General features: G+C 41.6%; 1 protein-coding gene across 1 annotated transcript in view; it reads left to right on the forward strand.

Moving 5' to 3' along the window:
- ADAMTS5 (ADAM metallopeptidase with thrombospondin type 1 motif 5) overlaps positions 1–18031 on the forward strand; it is a 51438-nt gene that overhangs the window by 23142 nt on the left and 10265 nt on the right. The window contains exons 3-7 of the mRNA XM_083611285.1: positions 6519–6686; positions 13087–13370; positions 14915–15098; positions 15723–15898; positions 17037–17212. Coding sequence (XP_083467411.1) covers positions 6519–6686; positions 13087–13370; positions 14915–15098; positions 15723–15898; positions 17037–17212 — 988 coding nt within the window. The remainder of the gene's footprint in view (positions 1–6518; positions 6687–13086; positions 13371–14914; positions 15099–15722; positions 15899–17036; positions 17213–18031) is intronic.

Raw genomic sequence — 18031 nt, forward strand, 5'->3', positions numbered from 1 at the left:
GCCTTGGGCACGACCTTTGCAAAAGGTTGCTGATTAATGCCAGTTTAAACTTTGACTACAAATTCTTAGCTTGCCCAGGTCTGTTTTCATTAACTTGTAAGGGCAATAATTGTCCCACCTGCTGTACGGACATGGTGGCATGAAATTTCCCCTTTCAATGAAGGCTGTTCTGTTCTGTAATTGGCATGTCAGACGAGAAGGAAACTCCATTGCTTCAGAATAATGGGGCTCTTCAATACTTTTTCTACTGCTGATATTCTTGAGTGTTTTTAAAAGCAGAATCCAGTCTTGCAGTTACAGAGGCTGTGAAGTGATTTTTAATGGGAACTCAGGCATGTGAAAATCAAAGCGAACAATTCTAGCCAAGACCATGGAAGTACTTCAGACACAACAGCATCTCCACTTGAGTTTGGCTGTGGTTAAAGTTTGTGCTGATCTCTGTGTGAATGTACCCTCTGTGGATGATTAGATTAAGAGAGGTCATGTTTTCAAAAGTTACACAGCAGAGCTCGAAACCTCAGCCAGATATCCAGAGCCAAATCTCAGTATCCCTGCCCTCAGGAAAGCAGCAGGAAACCGAGATTGACCTCAGCTCTTGGAATCTATGTTTGAAGGGGGGGGATGAATGTATGATAAGCATGGATGTCAGTATCTATTATATTTTTACTGCAAAGCAAGCAGTGGCATTAGTAAACAATATGATATTAGACTCCCATTAAATGTTAGCATCTTGATGTTGAAATTTGACCTTGAAGAAATATGACCTCTGTGTGTGTGGCAAAATATAACAGGGGCAGGGAGAGAGTTTTCTAATACGACAAGCATCTTAGTAGCTGACTGGTATTCAGGATCATACCATGTGTGTTTAGCACTAAAGCTTTACTGTTTTAATACCTTAACATTAAAAAATCCTTATCTGCATATCATTAGCCTCAGGCCAAGGCTGATGCCAGATTTGAGGGGGCAATGTGCCCTCTGATTGGCTGCCTCTCTCCCTTGATGGGCTCTGGCAGTCTTGTCTGGCCATGGTGGCAAGTAGCAGCAGTGCACCAATTCATAAAGGTGTAACTGGACAATCTCATTTTAATTTCCCACTATGCTCCACTGTCATGTTAAATGACATGCCAGTTAGATCCAGCTGCCAGGTGCTGCTCATAGCACCAGGCCAGGAAATTTTCTTAAAGGGGGTCCAGGGTAGGTTTCAGTGGTGCCCAAAGATGTCTGATGCTGTAGCCAGCCCTGGTTACCCAAAAGGTTAGAAGACTGCAGCCTGCAACAAGCATCACTTCTTGGTGTGTAGCTTGCAAGGAACATACCTAACACACTGCTTTTCAAATCAGCACATTGCCGTGTATGTACAAGTAAACAAGTTACTGCATAGTCTTTGTGGCTGACTCAACCTGGGCATGTAGCTTGACATCCTGCTGCCTCAGTTATGCCAGCTGGTAAGTTAGGTAAAAGTCATGGCCACACTGAGAAACAGATGTCTCATGCGAGCTGTGATTTCCTGAGTAAATATATTGTAAAATGTGTGGCATTCTTAGCAAGCTGTGTCACTGCTTCTGTCCAGTGGTCCAGCGTAAACATAGTGACAGCAATGCTCTGATGGAATAAAAAGTAGTACACCTGTGCGTAGTAATAATTCTTTTCCAAACACTTCTGTTTAACTTCATTTTCATGCCTATATGTTGAATTGGACTATGGAATTGCACTGCTTCTCTGTTTGCAGGTCAAGGTACAGGGAAACAAAAACAAAAGCAGTTTTTGATTTGCTTTTGAATGCCATGTATTAAGAAACAAAACAAAATTCCTACATTATTTAGAGCAGAAGTACTTAAACCGTGGTCTTCAAAGCTGATTCAAGTGGCTCATGGAAAGGCTGAAGAACAGTCAAGAATGCTTGCTTTCTGACAGTGACCAAGGCCATTTTGCTAGGAAATTATTGAACAGCAAACAAGGTCCTGGCCAAAGGCCCCTGATCTTCATACTATGGTGCTGGTTTTGCTGGTGATGCCAGCACTGGGGGGGGGAGTTATTAAAAGCAAGTAATGTATGCGCTTTGATTTGGAGAACAAAATAGTTTATTAGAGTTTATTAAGCTTATTTAAAAGGTTGTTAAATGGTCTGCCAAGACCCCCAGCCATTTTCAAGTGGTTAAAGGAAAATTGGATTCAGGACCACTGACACAAGAGCATGCATTTTGGACTTGTCATGGTCCTTTCATGAACGGGCAGTGCATGTCACCAGAATGCCTGTATATATGCATTCCATTTGATTCCCTTACATGTATGTATGTATTCATTCATCTGTGCAACTATTCAACACAATTATTTTCAACAAAGAACTGTGCTGACTTCTTTTTTCCACACACCCTTAACCTTATGCTACATATGTAAGATTCATTGAAGTAGAATTGAAATCTATGAGATTATACTGAAATGTATGGTATCTAAGTTGCAAGCATAATATCTTAAAAGAAACTTCAGAATGAAAAAAGGGCTAAATACAACAAGGCAAAATATCAATGAACCAACAAATCAAACTCTAAAATCTGTCAGCAAACGTAAGCACCAGGAATATTCCTTGTTACCACTACAACCACCTTTCCTTTAAAAAGAAAAGAAAAAAGCTTCAGATACAATCCAGGGTTCTCTAAGCATGCAATTGCAGCAACAAAAATTCCAACCCAAATATTTTTGGTGAGGCCCCTTCAGTTGTGCTATGATGTTTTCAACCTATTAAGTGAAAATATGTGGTTGCTGCAATCAGTTCCTAAAGTAACTGAGCAGAGAGAATATCTAATCACAGAGCTGCTTGTACAACTGAAGGGCATTGCTTCAGTTGCAAGGGGGTTGGGGGAGGTAAGAGAAATAAACCCAAATAATGCTGCAAGTTGTCGTGGAATAAGTCCTTAATGTATAGCTTTGATTTAGCTAATGGAAAATCAACATGAACTTCACAACTTCTATAAATATGGACACACATACCCTAAAAGTTGGTCATGTAACCACTGTTCTGTTAGGTGTCAGCTGTGTAATGTTACAATCATGCTTTTCATAATAATCTTGGCACATTTCTAGACATCGAAGTAGAAATATTTAGCACAGAGCTAAAACATGTAGAATTGAAGTCTGTTTTGAACAAATACAACATGCTCAAATTCGTTACTCATTTTAACCTTCTCCCATGCAACTGAGGGTGCCTAGCTGTGTGGACCAGTGCTCACGGGACTGTGTTTGGTGCTGAAACTTAGTAGGACAGAACACCTTTAGTGTAAAACACGTCCCAAATTCCAGGGGAATTGCCATACACACAGACACACACCTGAGATAGTACAGTATTTTAGCCAGTCAAAGCAGACACATGGGCCAACTGAAGGAGGTTTGGATAGGCTTCCAAATCTACCATGTACCAGTATGTCTCCCCAATGGGAATGGTTTTACTTAAACCATCTATTTTGTTAGCATACCATTATTCTGGCACAGAAGATGGGAGTGACCTGTGAGTGGGCCTACTTTTCTTTGTGACAGGATCCCACAGGCAAAGTGATACTGCTCACTGGCATAGATTTCACTTTGTCCGTATATTGTTGCATCAGTGCAAATGAATTTAGTAGTGATCCTGTTGCACTCCTCAAGCATAACTGTTAGATAGGATCACTCCCCTGGTTTTATCCCCCAGAATTTTCTTATTTTAGGACACTTAAAAAAAAATCTGCATCCCAGCACTTGCATCTTTGCACCACCAACAGCCGGTTCTATTTATCCGATAAGGATGTAGTAGTGTTACGTGCCAATGGAATGGAAACATGTAAAAACTTCCCTTAAGGACTGTTTGCTGAGGAAAATTATGCCAAATCCAATTCCACTTATCAAGTAGAATTACCCATCCCAAATCTATCTTGGCTGTTTTCATACCAGTTTTCTATAATATATAAGCCCAATATAATTTCATTTATTTTAATTACTTTGTTGCGTTTCCCTTTATAAGAAATGTTTCAGAATCTGTTAAATGTCCAAATCTTGAAATTAAACTACGATAACACATTGTTCAAACCCCAAAGTCATGGGCATCTTTCCACAGTATACATATATAGGATGCTTCCAGGTAAGCGATTCCTCTGCCTACCAACATGCCTGACAGAGCTTGGCACTTCCAGTGCAGACGCACCTTTTTCTCGGGACACCACATTCCCAGGTTTTACTAAAACCAGCTCATTAACATATCACTGGCTTTTTCAGAACAAGCTTGATGTCAGTTGCAAATGACTATAATAAGAGCTCAGTTACCTCAGAATTCATTGAAGTGTTGAGTGCCGCCTGCCTGCAGTGCCTTTAAAACAGTGAGTAGAGCATCCTGGTGCCACTCATTCCATGAGTTTGATGCACTCTCTGTGATAACATCAGCCATGGAGACAGCAAAGCCAGCACTGTCTTCATGTTTCTTAAAGGCATCCTTTGTTTCAGGATGGCCTTTCAAGATTTTTTGGCACTGACAGAGAAAGAAGACTATACAGAGCCTCTGTCTTAAAAAAAATTCAAATCTGTTGGAAGTATACGAATCCACAACTTGATAAAGGGTGCAGTCTGGCCCATGGTTACATGTCAGGCCCTTTTTGTTGTTGTTTGTTTCAGGAGTCCATAGTATACAGAAGCATAGTACATGCTGAGTACTGTGCTGAAAGTTTTCTGGTGATTTCAGAGCATTATCTCCGAAATGGCAGTGATTTGAAAGGGGAAATTTTCCCCGGATGTTCCCTCAGGGATAAATAAGGGAGGTGTCGAGAGAAGTGAGATTAAGCAATGTGGTAGCATGGAATGACAGCAACTAGGTAAAGGTAAAGGGACCCCTGACCATTAGGTCCAGTCGTGACCGACTCTGGGGTTGCGGCGCTCATCTCACTTTATCGGCCGAGGGAGCTGGCGTACAGCTTCCGGGTCATGTGGCCAGCATGACTAAGCCGCTTCTGGCGAACCAGAGCAGCGCACACAAAAACGCCGTTTACCTTCCTGCCAGAGTGGTACCTATTGATCTACTTGCACTTTGACGTGCTTTTGAACTGCTATGTTGGCAGGGGCAGGGACCGAGCAATGTGAGCTCACCCCGTCACAGGGATTCGAACTGACCTTCTTACCGGCAAGTCCTAGGCTCTGTGGTTTAACCCACAGCGCCACCCTCATCCCGTGGACAGCAACTAAGGGGAAACCATTTTTGTGTGTGTGATGCACCTTTTCGTTTGCCACCCCACTCTAGATCTTAGAAACAATCTCCCACACCATCTAGTGTTTCCCAGTGAGTTGCAGTTGAAGCTACAAGGATGTGCCATTTGTAGGCCAGTAATACAGTAATGCTACTTCTTCTGTCAACTGTGGGACGAAGTCCTTCTTTAGAATGAGATGTGTTAAAATCTATATGCCCCTTGCTGAAGTCTCAGGAGAGATATGTGCTCAGTTCCTACTGCTAGCAGCTTGGAAGCAGGGGCAGCACATATTCCTTTGTGGTGTGTGAGTTCTTTCACTAGCTTGCATTATCAGATTTGTGTAGCAAGCATCCCTGACATGAAGCATCTTGCTTGCACTTCATCTTCTCCTCTATAGCACATTATAGCCAGGATCATCTGCAGCAGTATGCAGCAATATTGAGCAGTAGACCTTGGTCTCACATTATACTGTGCAGAGCTTATGTGTCTTGGAACGCAACCCCTGTGTAAATGGGGAGTTGCTTGTACCTGGCAGGGGGGTACAAGCACTATACAAACACTAAGCTATAAATATCTATAGTTTTATATCTAGAATAAAACTTACTGGTTCTCTACGTTAATATCACACTGTGTATAACGATCTAAATAGATGTGGTCATTTCTGTGGTGCTGGTTCAGAATGGCCTTCTCAAGGAAAAATGCCTCACATTGACATTGCAATCTTTTTGATGCCAGATTAGGACTTTCCTATTTCCCTAGATTAGATTATTTTAACTGGAACTGCTTTCTTTGGTCCTTGGTTTTTTGTGTTTGCTCTACTACCTTTTTTGTTGAGTTATCTTTTGTTTTTGTTGGATATGTGGATAGTTTTCATCACACTTTTGTACACTGCCCAGGAATCTCCTGCTTGAGGGTGATTAAGAAATATTTTAAATGACTAAATAAATGAAATACTGATTCTGAGGATAGCTCAGTCAGTAGAGCATGAGAAACTTAATCTCAGGGTTATGGGCTTAAGCCTCAAGTTGGGCAAAAAGATTCCTGAGTTGCAGGGAGTTGGACCCATCGTGGTCCCTTCCAACTCTACAATTCTATTACTCAGTTCATTTAGAATATTTATATCCAACTTTATAGTCCCAATCACATTCATAAAGCTTTGCAAGTATAATCCGAAATAACATAGTGGCAGGTTTATTCGACAAGCTGCTTTTTTGTCCCCTCATTCTTAAATAAATGACTAATGAATCAATAGTTGGGTGGATATTTTAATTTAAAAGGAGTATTAAGACTGAGATGCTGTTCTGTTTCCTTCCTTCAGGACATCTCCTTGGACTTTCCCATGACGACTCCAAATTCTGTGAGGAGAACTTTGGTTCCATGGAAGATAAGAGGCTTATGTCTTCCATCTTAACAAGCATTGATGCTTCTAAACCCTGGTCCAAATGCACTTCAGCAACAATAACAGAATTTCTGGATGATGGCCATGGTATGTATGGATATCTTAGTGTCCTATATCATGCTGGACATTATGTGCTGCTAGGAACTTTATTTTTTAAAAAAACATTTTAACTCTAATTTATAAAATATGTGTTTGTTATTCTAATTAGAATTGAAGTTACTTTCACTTTTCTTTAACATTCTTCATTTTATTACAATAATTGCTATCTGACTCCTAAATGCAATGAAGTACAGCCCCTGACACTCTGCTACCGCTACCTAAATGAGGAGGAAAAGCTGTAGTAGGAATAGTAAACAGCAGTGAGAGGTTGTATTAGTAATACTGGTAGATAAAAATAAGTAGTAATAGCAAATACCAAAAGGATTGCAAATAGGTAGATTATTTACAACAGTGTGAAGTACAGTGGTACCTCAGGTTAAGTACTTAATTCATTCTGGAGGTCTGTTCTTAATCTGAAAACGTTCTTAACCTGAAGCACCACTTTAGCTAATGGGGCCTCCCGCTGCCGCCGCACCACCGGAGCACGATTTCTGTTCTCATCCTGAAGCAAAGTTCTTAACCTGAGGTACTATTTCTGGGTTAGCGGAGTCTGTAACCTGAAGCATATGTAACCTGAAGTGTATGTAACCCAAGGTACCACTGTAGGCCACTTTTATCACCAGCTGGCAGGTGGAGAACTAAAATTGAGCAAAGTGACTTGCCCAAGGCATCAGGGGCTAAATAGAGATTTCAACTCAGGTTTCCACGTCTTTTCAGAAGACAGCCCTGCTTCAAAAGCTGACAGTTTGATTTATTTAGCTAATATTAGTATTTCAGTGTTCTTTCCCAGCTTCTCCTTAACAACAACAAAATGCTCTTAAAATCCTTCACTGTGCTGCTAACGCAACTGGAGCTCTTAAACAACCTTTTCAAATTCCAGAATGCTTAGATAAAAATGACCTAACTGAACGAATGGATCTAGTTGTTATGGAAACTGAAATCCTTATGGATGAAAAACATACTATATGCATGCAGCACTTGTAAAAGGCAACATTGTGTAGGATGGTTTTGAGTGCTGTGTGCAATGGTATGTTTCATCCCGTTATTATTTGTCGATAACTGCCTCTAACACAGCCAAATGGGTTATTAGTTTTATTATTAGTAGTAGTATTATTAACTTTCTGCAATTTTATAAGGCATTTATTAAAGATCTACAGTTGTATTTCCCATAGTATATCTACACTCCTTTAGTGTAGTCTTAAACACATTGCATTGCAGTCTTATCCAAGTTAACATTAGCTGGACAAGGATGGGATTGCAGCAAAAGTCCATTCGCTAGTGTAGCTCCAAATCACACCAGCTTGGTAAGTTGTAATGGTATGGTCACAAGATTTAACATAAGGTTAAAGTCAGTGTAAGTTTTGTGCAAATGTAATTAGAATGGCATAAGGAGAAGCAATGGATAGGGGTCTCATTCTGAGACGAATGGGTGGCTTAGTCTGATTCTTATTCTCCCCTAGGCTAGGCCCCAACTCCCCTGTTGGCATCAACAAAATAACTGTTATATGAAAATAAGCACTCACAAGAGGTGGTGGAGAGCTCAGGAGAACTCCCCCCCCCCTCCATACCCTCTTCCCACTATCACTAATGGTGGGAGATGCAGAAGCCAATCATAGCACACCATCAAGAGTCCATGAGCCACACTCATACATTAAGATGTGTGAATGTCCCGAAGAAGCAACTTGTGAGGTGGAGTCACTATGCTAGTTTCCTGGCAGGTGGCAGGAGAAGGAAGCACTGGGGAGGTCAGCAGAGTGCAGACACGTTGGCAGGAGTGCCGGATTGGCTCTACCCATGCATTTGCACCACCTTTACCTCCCTGTCACTTTCTCCCCTCCCTCCCAGAAAGCAACAGCGACCTACCTACTAGGAAGCTAGCATAGCAGCTCTTCCCCTAGCTGGCCAGCTGCTTCTGCTGCATCACCATCTATGAAACATGAGAATGCAAGTAGGAACTGTGGTGGAGGAGGATTCAGTTAAAGGCACAGTATGCACAATCAACATGATACTTGCAGAAGATGTGTGTTACAGGGTTCACTCCCAGGATAACAAAAATCCTATAATGTGTCTCCTTTCTGCTCTTACATGTGTGTGTTGAGAGTAGGATTCCTGCACGCCAACCCTGCCTTCTGTTGTCTCTCCCTTCCCCCCACCTCCGAAACACACTATTGTTTTTGAGCTCCCAAAAAGAAGCATGTGGAGGCAGTGAGACACAAAGACTCGCCAGGGACGAGATCTGTAGGTTGTGGAGAACTGGCCCATGAAAACATGACCCCGTGTGTGGCAGTGGTGGGAAAGACAAATTCCGTGTTAGGGATTATTAGAAACGGGACTAAAAATAAAGTGACCAGTGCCTTCATATAAATCTGTGGTGCAATCACCCTTGGAATACGACATACATTGCTGGTTGCTGCTTCTCAAAATGAATGCTGCAGAGCTGGAAAATGTGCAGGAAAAGGCACATTGAGGTGCTCAAGCAACTCTTCCATTATGGGAGATGTGTGGCGTTCACTCTTACACACATTGTCTGCATAGAAGGATGCAGCAGAACTTGAAGATCCCCATCTCCTGCCCCAGAAATCTGTATGGGTCCTACAGCCTAGCCTCCTCACCATTGGCCACGGCATGGCCTAACAGATCAGGCACTGTTGTCAATGCACGGCAGACTATGTGCAATTTATGCCTTCCATGCATGCCTAATAGGGAGACACTGTTGGCAAGTGTCATCATGATTCCCATATGTCAGTATAGCTGCTGTGGACTTTGTGGATGGCTGTCTTGTTAGCTCCCCTCCCCCCGTCCCTATTGTTGTTATTGTGTTTTGGATATTGTTCCTGGGTGAATGCATAAGCCTAACTAGAACCTTCCACTACGTCTTTCTGCAGTAGTGCCATAGACTTAATCTTGAGCAGTTCTATGTGTGGTCAATAGAGTGTTTCTCAAGCACAGCCTTCATGGTTACTTGCAGCCACCAGCTGGCTTCTGAGCAGCTGCCTCATCATAGACCGCCATTGGCATTTCTCAATCCACACACATTGCAAACTTGCAAAGTAGCTGGCTTATTTTTCTGTTTATTGTTAGAATAAACAATGTGGTGAGTAAATATTGAGGGTCACATGCTGAGCTACCAAAAATACTGTTTTAACTCATTAATTGGAACATTTAAAGCAATGAAGAAGCTTGTTTGTAGTGTCTAAATGTGTTTATCCAAGAACTGAGACAGAATGTTTTTGAGAAAAGGAACAGTTTAATCCTTGCATTTAATCCTTATTTGACAGAGGCCCCCGATGTTAAGTTTCTGGGCATTTTGCACCCCTTATCTATTATCCAGAAAGTTCACTTTGTGCACTTCTAGAAAACACAAAGACCAGGGGGAGGAACCTTCAGATACAAGTTGAAGCTTTGAGTAAAGTCCTCAGATTTATTTTTAATACTGAAGCTATAAATGGGAATCTTGTGGGGCTTTAGCACCCACAGCTGTAAGCAGGTCAGTTTACAATATTACAGAGCCAAGACAGAAGGTTAAAAACCCTGGACAGATTAAAAGCAAGACGAAATTTAGAAATCTTCACTGCCTCCTGGGCCATAGTTAAGATAGACTTGAATAATACTGTTGGGCCAATTACTGTAATTGGCTCTTTTGATGCACTGCAGTGAATGTATGTGGTTTTTCCCTGACATGTCTCATAGGACATTGTACCCGGGGACTTCTTGTGTACTGAGCCATTACTTTTCCACCATCCTATGGCCCCACAGTGCCAGATTACATGGTTTGGTTTGCTTTGCCATGTGCATGGCTGTGAGAAAAGGGAGGCAAACATATGTGTTGTATGTTAGGCTGCTTTGAGACTACAGTAATATGAAGAGTACAGTGTGGTTAAGACAGGAGTGGGTGGTTGACCAGCTTTGGCCCAAGGGACACAGGATTCCAGCATTTCTTCTGAGGTGGGGTGGGTCTGCCTACATGTCTTCTCCCAACCACAGGGCTATGGACTTGGCTTATATTATAGGAATGGCAGATTTTATTTTGCTGTGCAGTTCTGGCATTTTCCCAGGCAAAAGTATGCTTGTTTGAAGGATGCTGTTAGCTGTGTGTGGATTTCCATATTAGAAACAACTACTGAGATGATTGTTTTGTTGACTTTGCTGCTAGCCTAGTGTAGAATCACAACATTACTCCAGTGTTAGCCATGCTGTATATTGTGGACCATATACAGTGGACTATATAAAGGTAGCAACTGTATATGTTGTAAATGTTTTTCATAGACTAGTAGCCTTGCATCTAGCACTGCTCAAGAATTCTAAGAAGCCAAAAAACAGGGCCATTTTTAAATTCGTTATTAGAATCAGTGGTTTTGAAATATTTATTCCACTGTCTTGATTCAAAATGATGCCCAATTGTATCCAGATATAGGTAAAGGTAAAGGTACCCCTGCCCGTACGGGCCAGTCTTGACAGACTCTAGGGTTGTGTGCTCATCTCACTCTAGAGGCCGGGAGCCAGCGCTGTCCGCAGACACTTCCGGGTCACGTGGCCAGCGTGACAAAGCTGCTCTGGTGAACCGGCACCAGAGCAGCACACGGAAACGCCGTTTACCTTCCCACTATAAAGCAGTACCTATTTATGTACTTGCACTTAATTGTGCTTTCAAACTGCTAGGTGGGCAGGAGCTGGGACCGAACGACGGGCGCTCACCCCGCCGCGGGGATTCGAACCGCCGACCATGCGATCGGCAAGTCCTAGGTGCTGAGGTTTTACCCACAGCGCCACCCGTGTCCCACCAGCGTCCCATCCAGATATAGACCAAACAAAAAAAATCCTGCTCCTTGATCTCAGGAACCATAATGCAAAATTTGGTTTTATCTTAAGATGTGTCCAAATTCATAGCGAACAAGCAACTTTTCAAAATATATAGATGATAAGTTGTTTGGTCTCCTTATCCTATTCATTCTCCAAGCACAGTTCAGCATGCACAAGATAACCCAGGGGTGTTTTATTTCACAACAATGTATCATCAAGTAGCAAGGACACATTAGTTTATTTTTTAAATGCAGTGAAATATGCCTGAGGTAAAAGTTATATCCTGCATGCTGGCTCAGGGTCATCAGAGAGCTGATAAAGTTATAAACTTGAGGAGAGAAATAAGTGATGATGCAGAAGGGTGTTTTAACTAAAATTGTATCATGGGGGGACAAATAATCATGGTGGTTGAGTTCTGTTTATGGCAGTGAGGTATCATTGATTTTATTAAAAAGAAATGTTCTGAAATATAGACCTTTATCCCAATTATGTTTTCAAAGTCCCTGAAGTTGGGAGGTATTTATATTCTGCATGCTTTCATCCATCATCAAGTGTAAGTTGGCAATGCTTGCAGCGAGAGACAGGTTGTGGTAATCTATTTTGGCTCAAGAGAAATGAAGCTTCGCTGAACCACAGGCACCCACACAGGACTCTTACAAGGGTTATAAACAAGACAGAAAGCTCTTCAGATTGGCTGTAATTCCCTGTATTAGCATAAGAGCCAGTTACTTCTATGAGAAAGAAAAATCCTCTAAAATTGAATTTCCAGGACAACTACTTGATGTTGTTTTGGCTTTTTTTCCAAAGAGATGGTGCCAGGTCAATGCTTGACATCACAGATAACATAATTATGCCTTATACCATGTTCTTTTCCATTTGTATAGACATGAACTGTTTGTTCTTTGGTCTTGTGGCTCCCCTTGGTTTTAGGGGGTCCCAATGAGCACTTGCCACCAATGTGGCCTTTCCTGTGCTGATTTGGTTTTTGATTTAATGAATCTTCCTCCCTTCTTACAAGTTTCCCTTGGCTACAGCTGTGTATCATGCTTTTTCTGGCTTTCCTTATTAAGAAGGCTTAGCTTTTCAACAGCATGTTCAAATGACAGCTTTGTTTATTTTGAAATGTCTCTAGGTCCCATTGATATATATGGAAGACCTCACTCACAGAGTGGGTTTGAGTACACGGAAATTAAAAAGAAACGAAAACCCCTATGCCCGGTTCTGAAGCTGATAGTACCAATTATAAACTGACATGCAAGCCAGAGCAATCTTTTCTTTTTTTAATAGTAGGGGAAATACTTTTTCTGTATCTGTAATTTAAAGACCAACTTACTCTGGTGGGACTACTAGAAAATAAAATAAATGGGTTATGAATTGCAGCCTGTGAAATAAAGGTTATTGTAAAAGCAGAGGATATATAGCCACAAGCAGGTTACTGTTAGACGTTTCCACATGATATACAAGAGCCCAACGGAGAACTGAATGGATTTGGAACAAACTCTTGATCACTTTATCTAGTTTGGAAGCTTCAGAGGTATGGCAAGCATCATAGAGAGGAAGCAAATTATAAACTGGGTTGTCCTTTCAGGTAACTGTTTACTGGATCAACCACGAAAACAGATCTTGGGCCCTGAGGAGCTTCCAGGACAAACATATGATGCCATTCGTCAATGCAAGCTGGCATTTGGGTCTGAATACACAGTGTGTCCTGGAATGGATGTGTGCTCTCGTCTGTGGTGTGCGGTTGTTCGCCAAGGTCAGATGGTGTGTTTGACCAAAAAACTCCCTGCTGTGGAGGGGACGCCATGCGGAAAAGGAAGGATCTGCCTTCAGGGGAAATGTGTTGATAAAACGAAGAAAAAATATTACTCGGTATGTTGCTACTTTAATGATCAAACCATATGAAAGTGTACAAGGCCCAATCATGCTGTGGCCTGTTTTGAGTGAGAATTCAAGGGAAATTAATCATCAACAGAACAAGGTATTAGTCTAGGCATCCCACTTTTCTTTGTTAGGATACAGTTGATACTGGACCTCTTACCTGCTCACTTGGGTTAAAAAGAATTCTCGAGCTCTCTAACAGCCACAGAACATGCTGGTCCTGTAGTCTAGCATTTTAACAACACATGATAGGGGCTCCTGCCTTCACTGGAACCAAACTTACTGGAATTGGAACAGTTTCTGGATACATGTGCCATGACAGTATGTTACCTGGTTGGTTGATTATGGGCTGTTAGTGCACAGCCAAGTGATTGTATCTGCACCAGAGTGGGAGAACCTGACATAGCTGCTGGTACAATGGCTGCCCCAGGATCAAATTGGGTGTTAACTCTGAGTTCTTCCTTACCTTGTAGTCCTTGGTTTTAGAAACACAAACTCCTTGTGACCTTAGTGTTACCTTTATCCTGCACTAGAATGCAACATTTTGCAGTACTCACCTAGTTTGATTCTGATCCAATATGGAATATTGAAAAGGTAACACGCTAAGGGCAGGAGAACACAAGAAATGCCCTGCCGGATTTGACCAATGTTCCATCTAGTGTAGCATACCACACAGTGGCCAATCAGATGCCTCAAGAGAAGCTGAGAAGCAGGTCAGGAAGGCAACAGCTCTGTCCTTTTGTTGAATACCAGCTGTTGGTAGTCAGTGGCATGCTGCCTCTGAACTTAGAATCATAGAATAGAATCATAGAATCATAGAGTTGGAAGAGACCACAAGGGCCATCGAGTCCAATCCCCTGCCAAGCAGGAAACACCATCAGAGCACTCCTGACATATGGTTGTCAAGCCTCTGCTTAAAGACCTCCAAAGAAGGAGACTCCACCACACTCTTTGGCAGCAAATTCCACTGCCGAACAGCTCTTACTGTCAGGAAGTTCTTCCTAATGTTTAGGTGGAATCTTCTTTCTTGTAGTTTGGAACCATTGCTCCGTGTCCGCTTCTCTGGAGCAGCAGAAAACAACCTTTCTCCCTCCTCTATGTGACATCCTTTTATATAGTTGAACATGGCTATCATATCACCCCTTAACCTCCTCTTCTCCAGGCTAAACATGCCCAGCTCCCTTAGCCGTTCCTCATAAGGCATCGTTTCCAGGCCTTTGACCATTTTGGTTGCCCTCCTCTGGACACGTTCCAGTTTGTCAGTGTCCTTCTTGAACTGTGGTGCCCAGAACTGGACACAGTACTCCAGGTGAGGTCTAACCAGAGCAGAATACAGTGGCACTATATTGGACACTGAACTTGGACACTGAATACCGACATCAAGATTTCTAGTTTCAGTAAAAGAGAAAAAGACGCAGAGAAAGAAATGAATGCAATTAGAAAACAGGGACACAAATGCCAGTGAATTTGGAAGTTGTGTTTCTTCTCCAAGTTTGGCTGATGAGCTTTGATAACCTTTATCCTTTATATTTCAGGCTTCAAACCATGGGAACTGGGGTTCCTGGGGACCATGGGGACAGTGCTCTCGCACATGTGGTGGAGGTGTTCAGTTTGCATATCGTCACTGCAATAACCCTGCACCTAGAAACAATGGCCGGTACTGCACAGGAAAGAGGGCAATCTACCGCTCCTGTAATGTCCTGCCGTGTCCTGCCAATGGTATGTTTTCCACAAATCAAAGTCAATAACAATGTCAGAGACTGTGGTACTTCTTAAATGTTGTGCAAATGGTGTTTCTTACTGTACCCAGAGCAGTAGTGACATAGTTAAAGACTCTTGACTATTTCTGCAGAGACTCTAGGTTTAAATAATAATTGACATTACTGCATTCACTACTGTTCTGGGTTAACTACATTGATACATTCACTTTATGCAATTGCAAGTGGTTATCTGATCTAGTGGTTGAAGAAGAGAAGTCCAAGAAATGAAGAGTTGCCCGGAGAGATTTTGAAAGGATCTGTTAGGGCTTCACTAGATGAGTGTTAGTTGCACATTAGACCTATAGGCCATATACAGTATATCAAGGTTTTTTCCTACTTTATGCTACGACAGCTGTTCCACAGGTGAATCACAATATGGTAACATTGTGGCATACTGTTTGCTATGATGTGTTGTTTTGTTGGATATGATCCATAAGCTTTGCATTGGCTGTCCCTTGATAAGATGGATTCTGGGTCTTCCAGTGTTGTGAATTTGTGTTTGAAATGATGCACACCTTGTGTGTAGGCTAGCATTGGGAGAATATATGTACACAAATAGTAATGAATGATCATCCTTCTCCAGCTAAAGCTTTTCGCCAGGAACAATGTGAAGCAAGAAACGGTTACCAGTCCGATGCAAAAGGTGTCAAAACCTTTGTAGAATGGGTCCCCAAGTATGCAGGAGTGCTGCCGGGAGATGTTTGCAAGCTCACTTGTCGAGCCAAAGGAACTGGCTACTATGTAGTTTTCTCTCAAAAGGTAAGTGTAGTTTCAATAACTGCTTCTCTCTCAGATATCAAAATATTTGTGTTATGAATAGCAGGGATGTCCAAGGTCTGTTTAAGCTGAAAGATTTTATATATCCAAATCTTCAACAGCTCCTGGCCAGACTGTTGCTTCTTCTTCTTCTCTCTCTCTCTCTCTCTCTCTCTCTCTCTCTCTCTCCCTCCTGACAGATCTGGCAAGCCCCAGATAACATGCTAAGCCAAACCTTGTTTTAACTAAGCATGGTGCAGTAGCAAAAAGAACCAGGGAAGGGCAAGGGGGCTACTAGCTGTTAGTTGTGAACCTGCATGCTCACACAGTTTTACGAAGCCAATCTTTGGCTTAGCATGCTGTGGAAATCAGACTATATACATGGGTAAAAGACCTTCTTTGAATTCTGTGGTTTTACATAGGTAAAGGTAAAGGGACCCCTGACCATTAGGTCCAGTTGTGGCCGACTCTGGGGTTGTGGCGGTCATCTCGCTTTATTGGCCGAGGGAGCCGGCGTTTGTCATCAGACAGCTTCCGGGTCATGTGGCCAGCATGACTAAGCCGCTTCTGGCGAACCAGAGCAGTGCACGGAAACGCCGTTTACCTTCCTGTCAGAGCAGTACCTATTTATCTACTTGCACTTTGATGTGCTTTCAAACTGCTAGGTTGGCAGGAGCTGGGACTGAGCAACGGAAGCTCACCCCGTTGCGGGGATTCGAACTGCCGACCTTCTGATCGGCAAGTCCTAGGCTCTGTGGTTTAACCCACAGCACCACCCGTGTCATGACATGATAATAATCATCTGTTCCTTAGCAGGTCTTAAAATTAGGTAAATACAACAAATGACATAGTACACCATGTCATGACTCCTCCAACCATGCTTTTTTGTCAACATTGTTTGGTTGGCGAACTGCATCACAAAATTCAGATGACTGCGAATTTGAAAACACAGCTGTGCTTCATTCTTGATACTGTTTTGGAAAGTATGAATTTGACAGATTCAGCTTTAAATGCAAACTGAATTGAATTCCTGCCATCCCTGCTCTTGAGCTTCCCAATAAGTTAAGAATGTTCACTAAGAAATCATCCAGAAATGAATCTTAAAACTGTAGTTTTAACCAGCAGTGACTTCATCCAACAGGTGACTGATGGAACGGAATGCAGGCCGTACAGTAATTCAGTCTGTGTCCGCGGCAAATGCGTGAGAACAGGATGTGATGGCATTATTGGCTCAAAGCTGCAGTATGATAAATGTGGAATCTGTGGCGGAGACAATTCCAGCTGCACAAAAATTATGGGAACCTTTAATAAAAAAAGGTAAGAATTCTGATCACAGCTATTGTTTTGCAAGCCAAATTGTTTGTTGCAATGGTGAAAGCTAATTATGTAGGGTTCAGTGAAATACAGTGTTGAATAGCAAATTTGTATGGCAAAAATACACCCAAGAGTACCTCATCTTCCACTGGAAAGGTCTCACAGGCGCTGCTGCACATTCAAACATAGAGTGTGCAGCAGATGTGTAACAGAACTCATATATAGCAGATAGCAGAGCTTCCACCACTAAGCTGCTTTCCACCAATTTAACACACACACTCTTAACAAAATAGAGATTTTGTTTTCACTCAAAGTTTTCTACCTACAGCGAAGGCATTTGTTATCGGCAAGTAAGTATGCCACTTGATTAGGTTGGCTTGTTTGCTAGATATTCCTACCTTTCTAATAATATTTCTAATAACTGATTGGTGGTAACTACCTTGCACAACCAAGTTACCACTGCTCTCAAACTGTGTATATTATACATTATTATATTATAGATATTATTATATTATGGATATTTATTATATTATATTATATTATATTATATTATATTATATTATATTATATTATAATATTATATTATATTATATTATATTATATTATATTATATTATATTATATTATATTATTATATTATATTATATTATATTATATTATATTATATTATATTATATTATATTATATATTATATTATATTATATTTAGTGTGTGGATACTTCACCCTTTTTTGTTCCTGACCAGACTGAGCATTTCAGCTATATTTCAAATTTCACATTTTAAATATATAAGACCTCACTTAATGTCAGGTTTCCTGTTATGA

This window comes from Podarcis filfolensis (genome assembly GCF_964270895.1).
Source record: "Podarcis filfolensis genome assembly, chromosome: 4".
In the NCBI taxonomy this organism is placed as follows: domain Eukaryota; kingdom Metazoa; phylum Chordata; class Lepidosauria; order Squamata; family Lacertidae; genus Podarcis; species Podarcis filfolensis.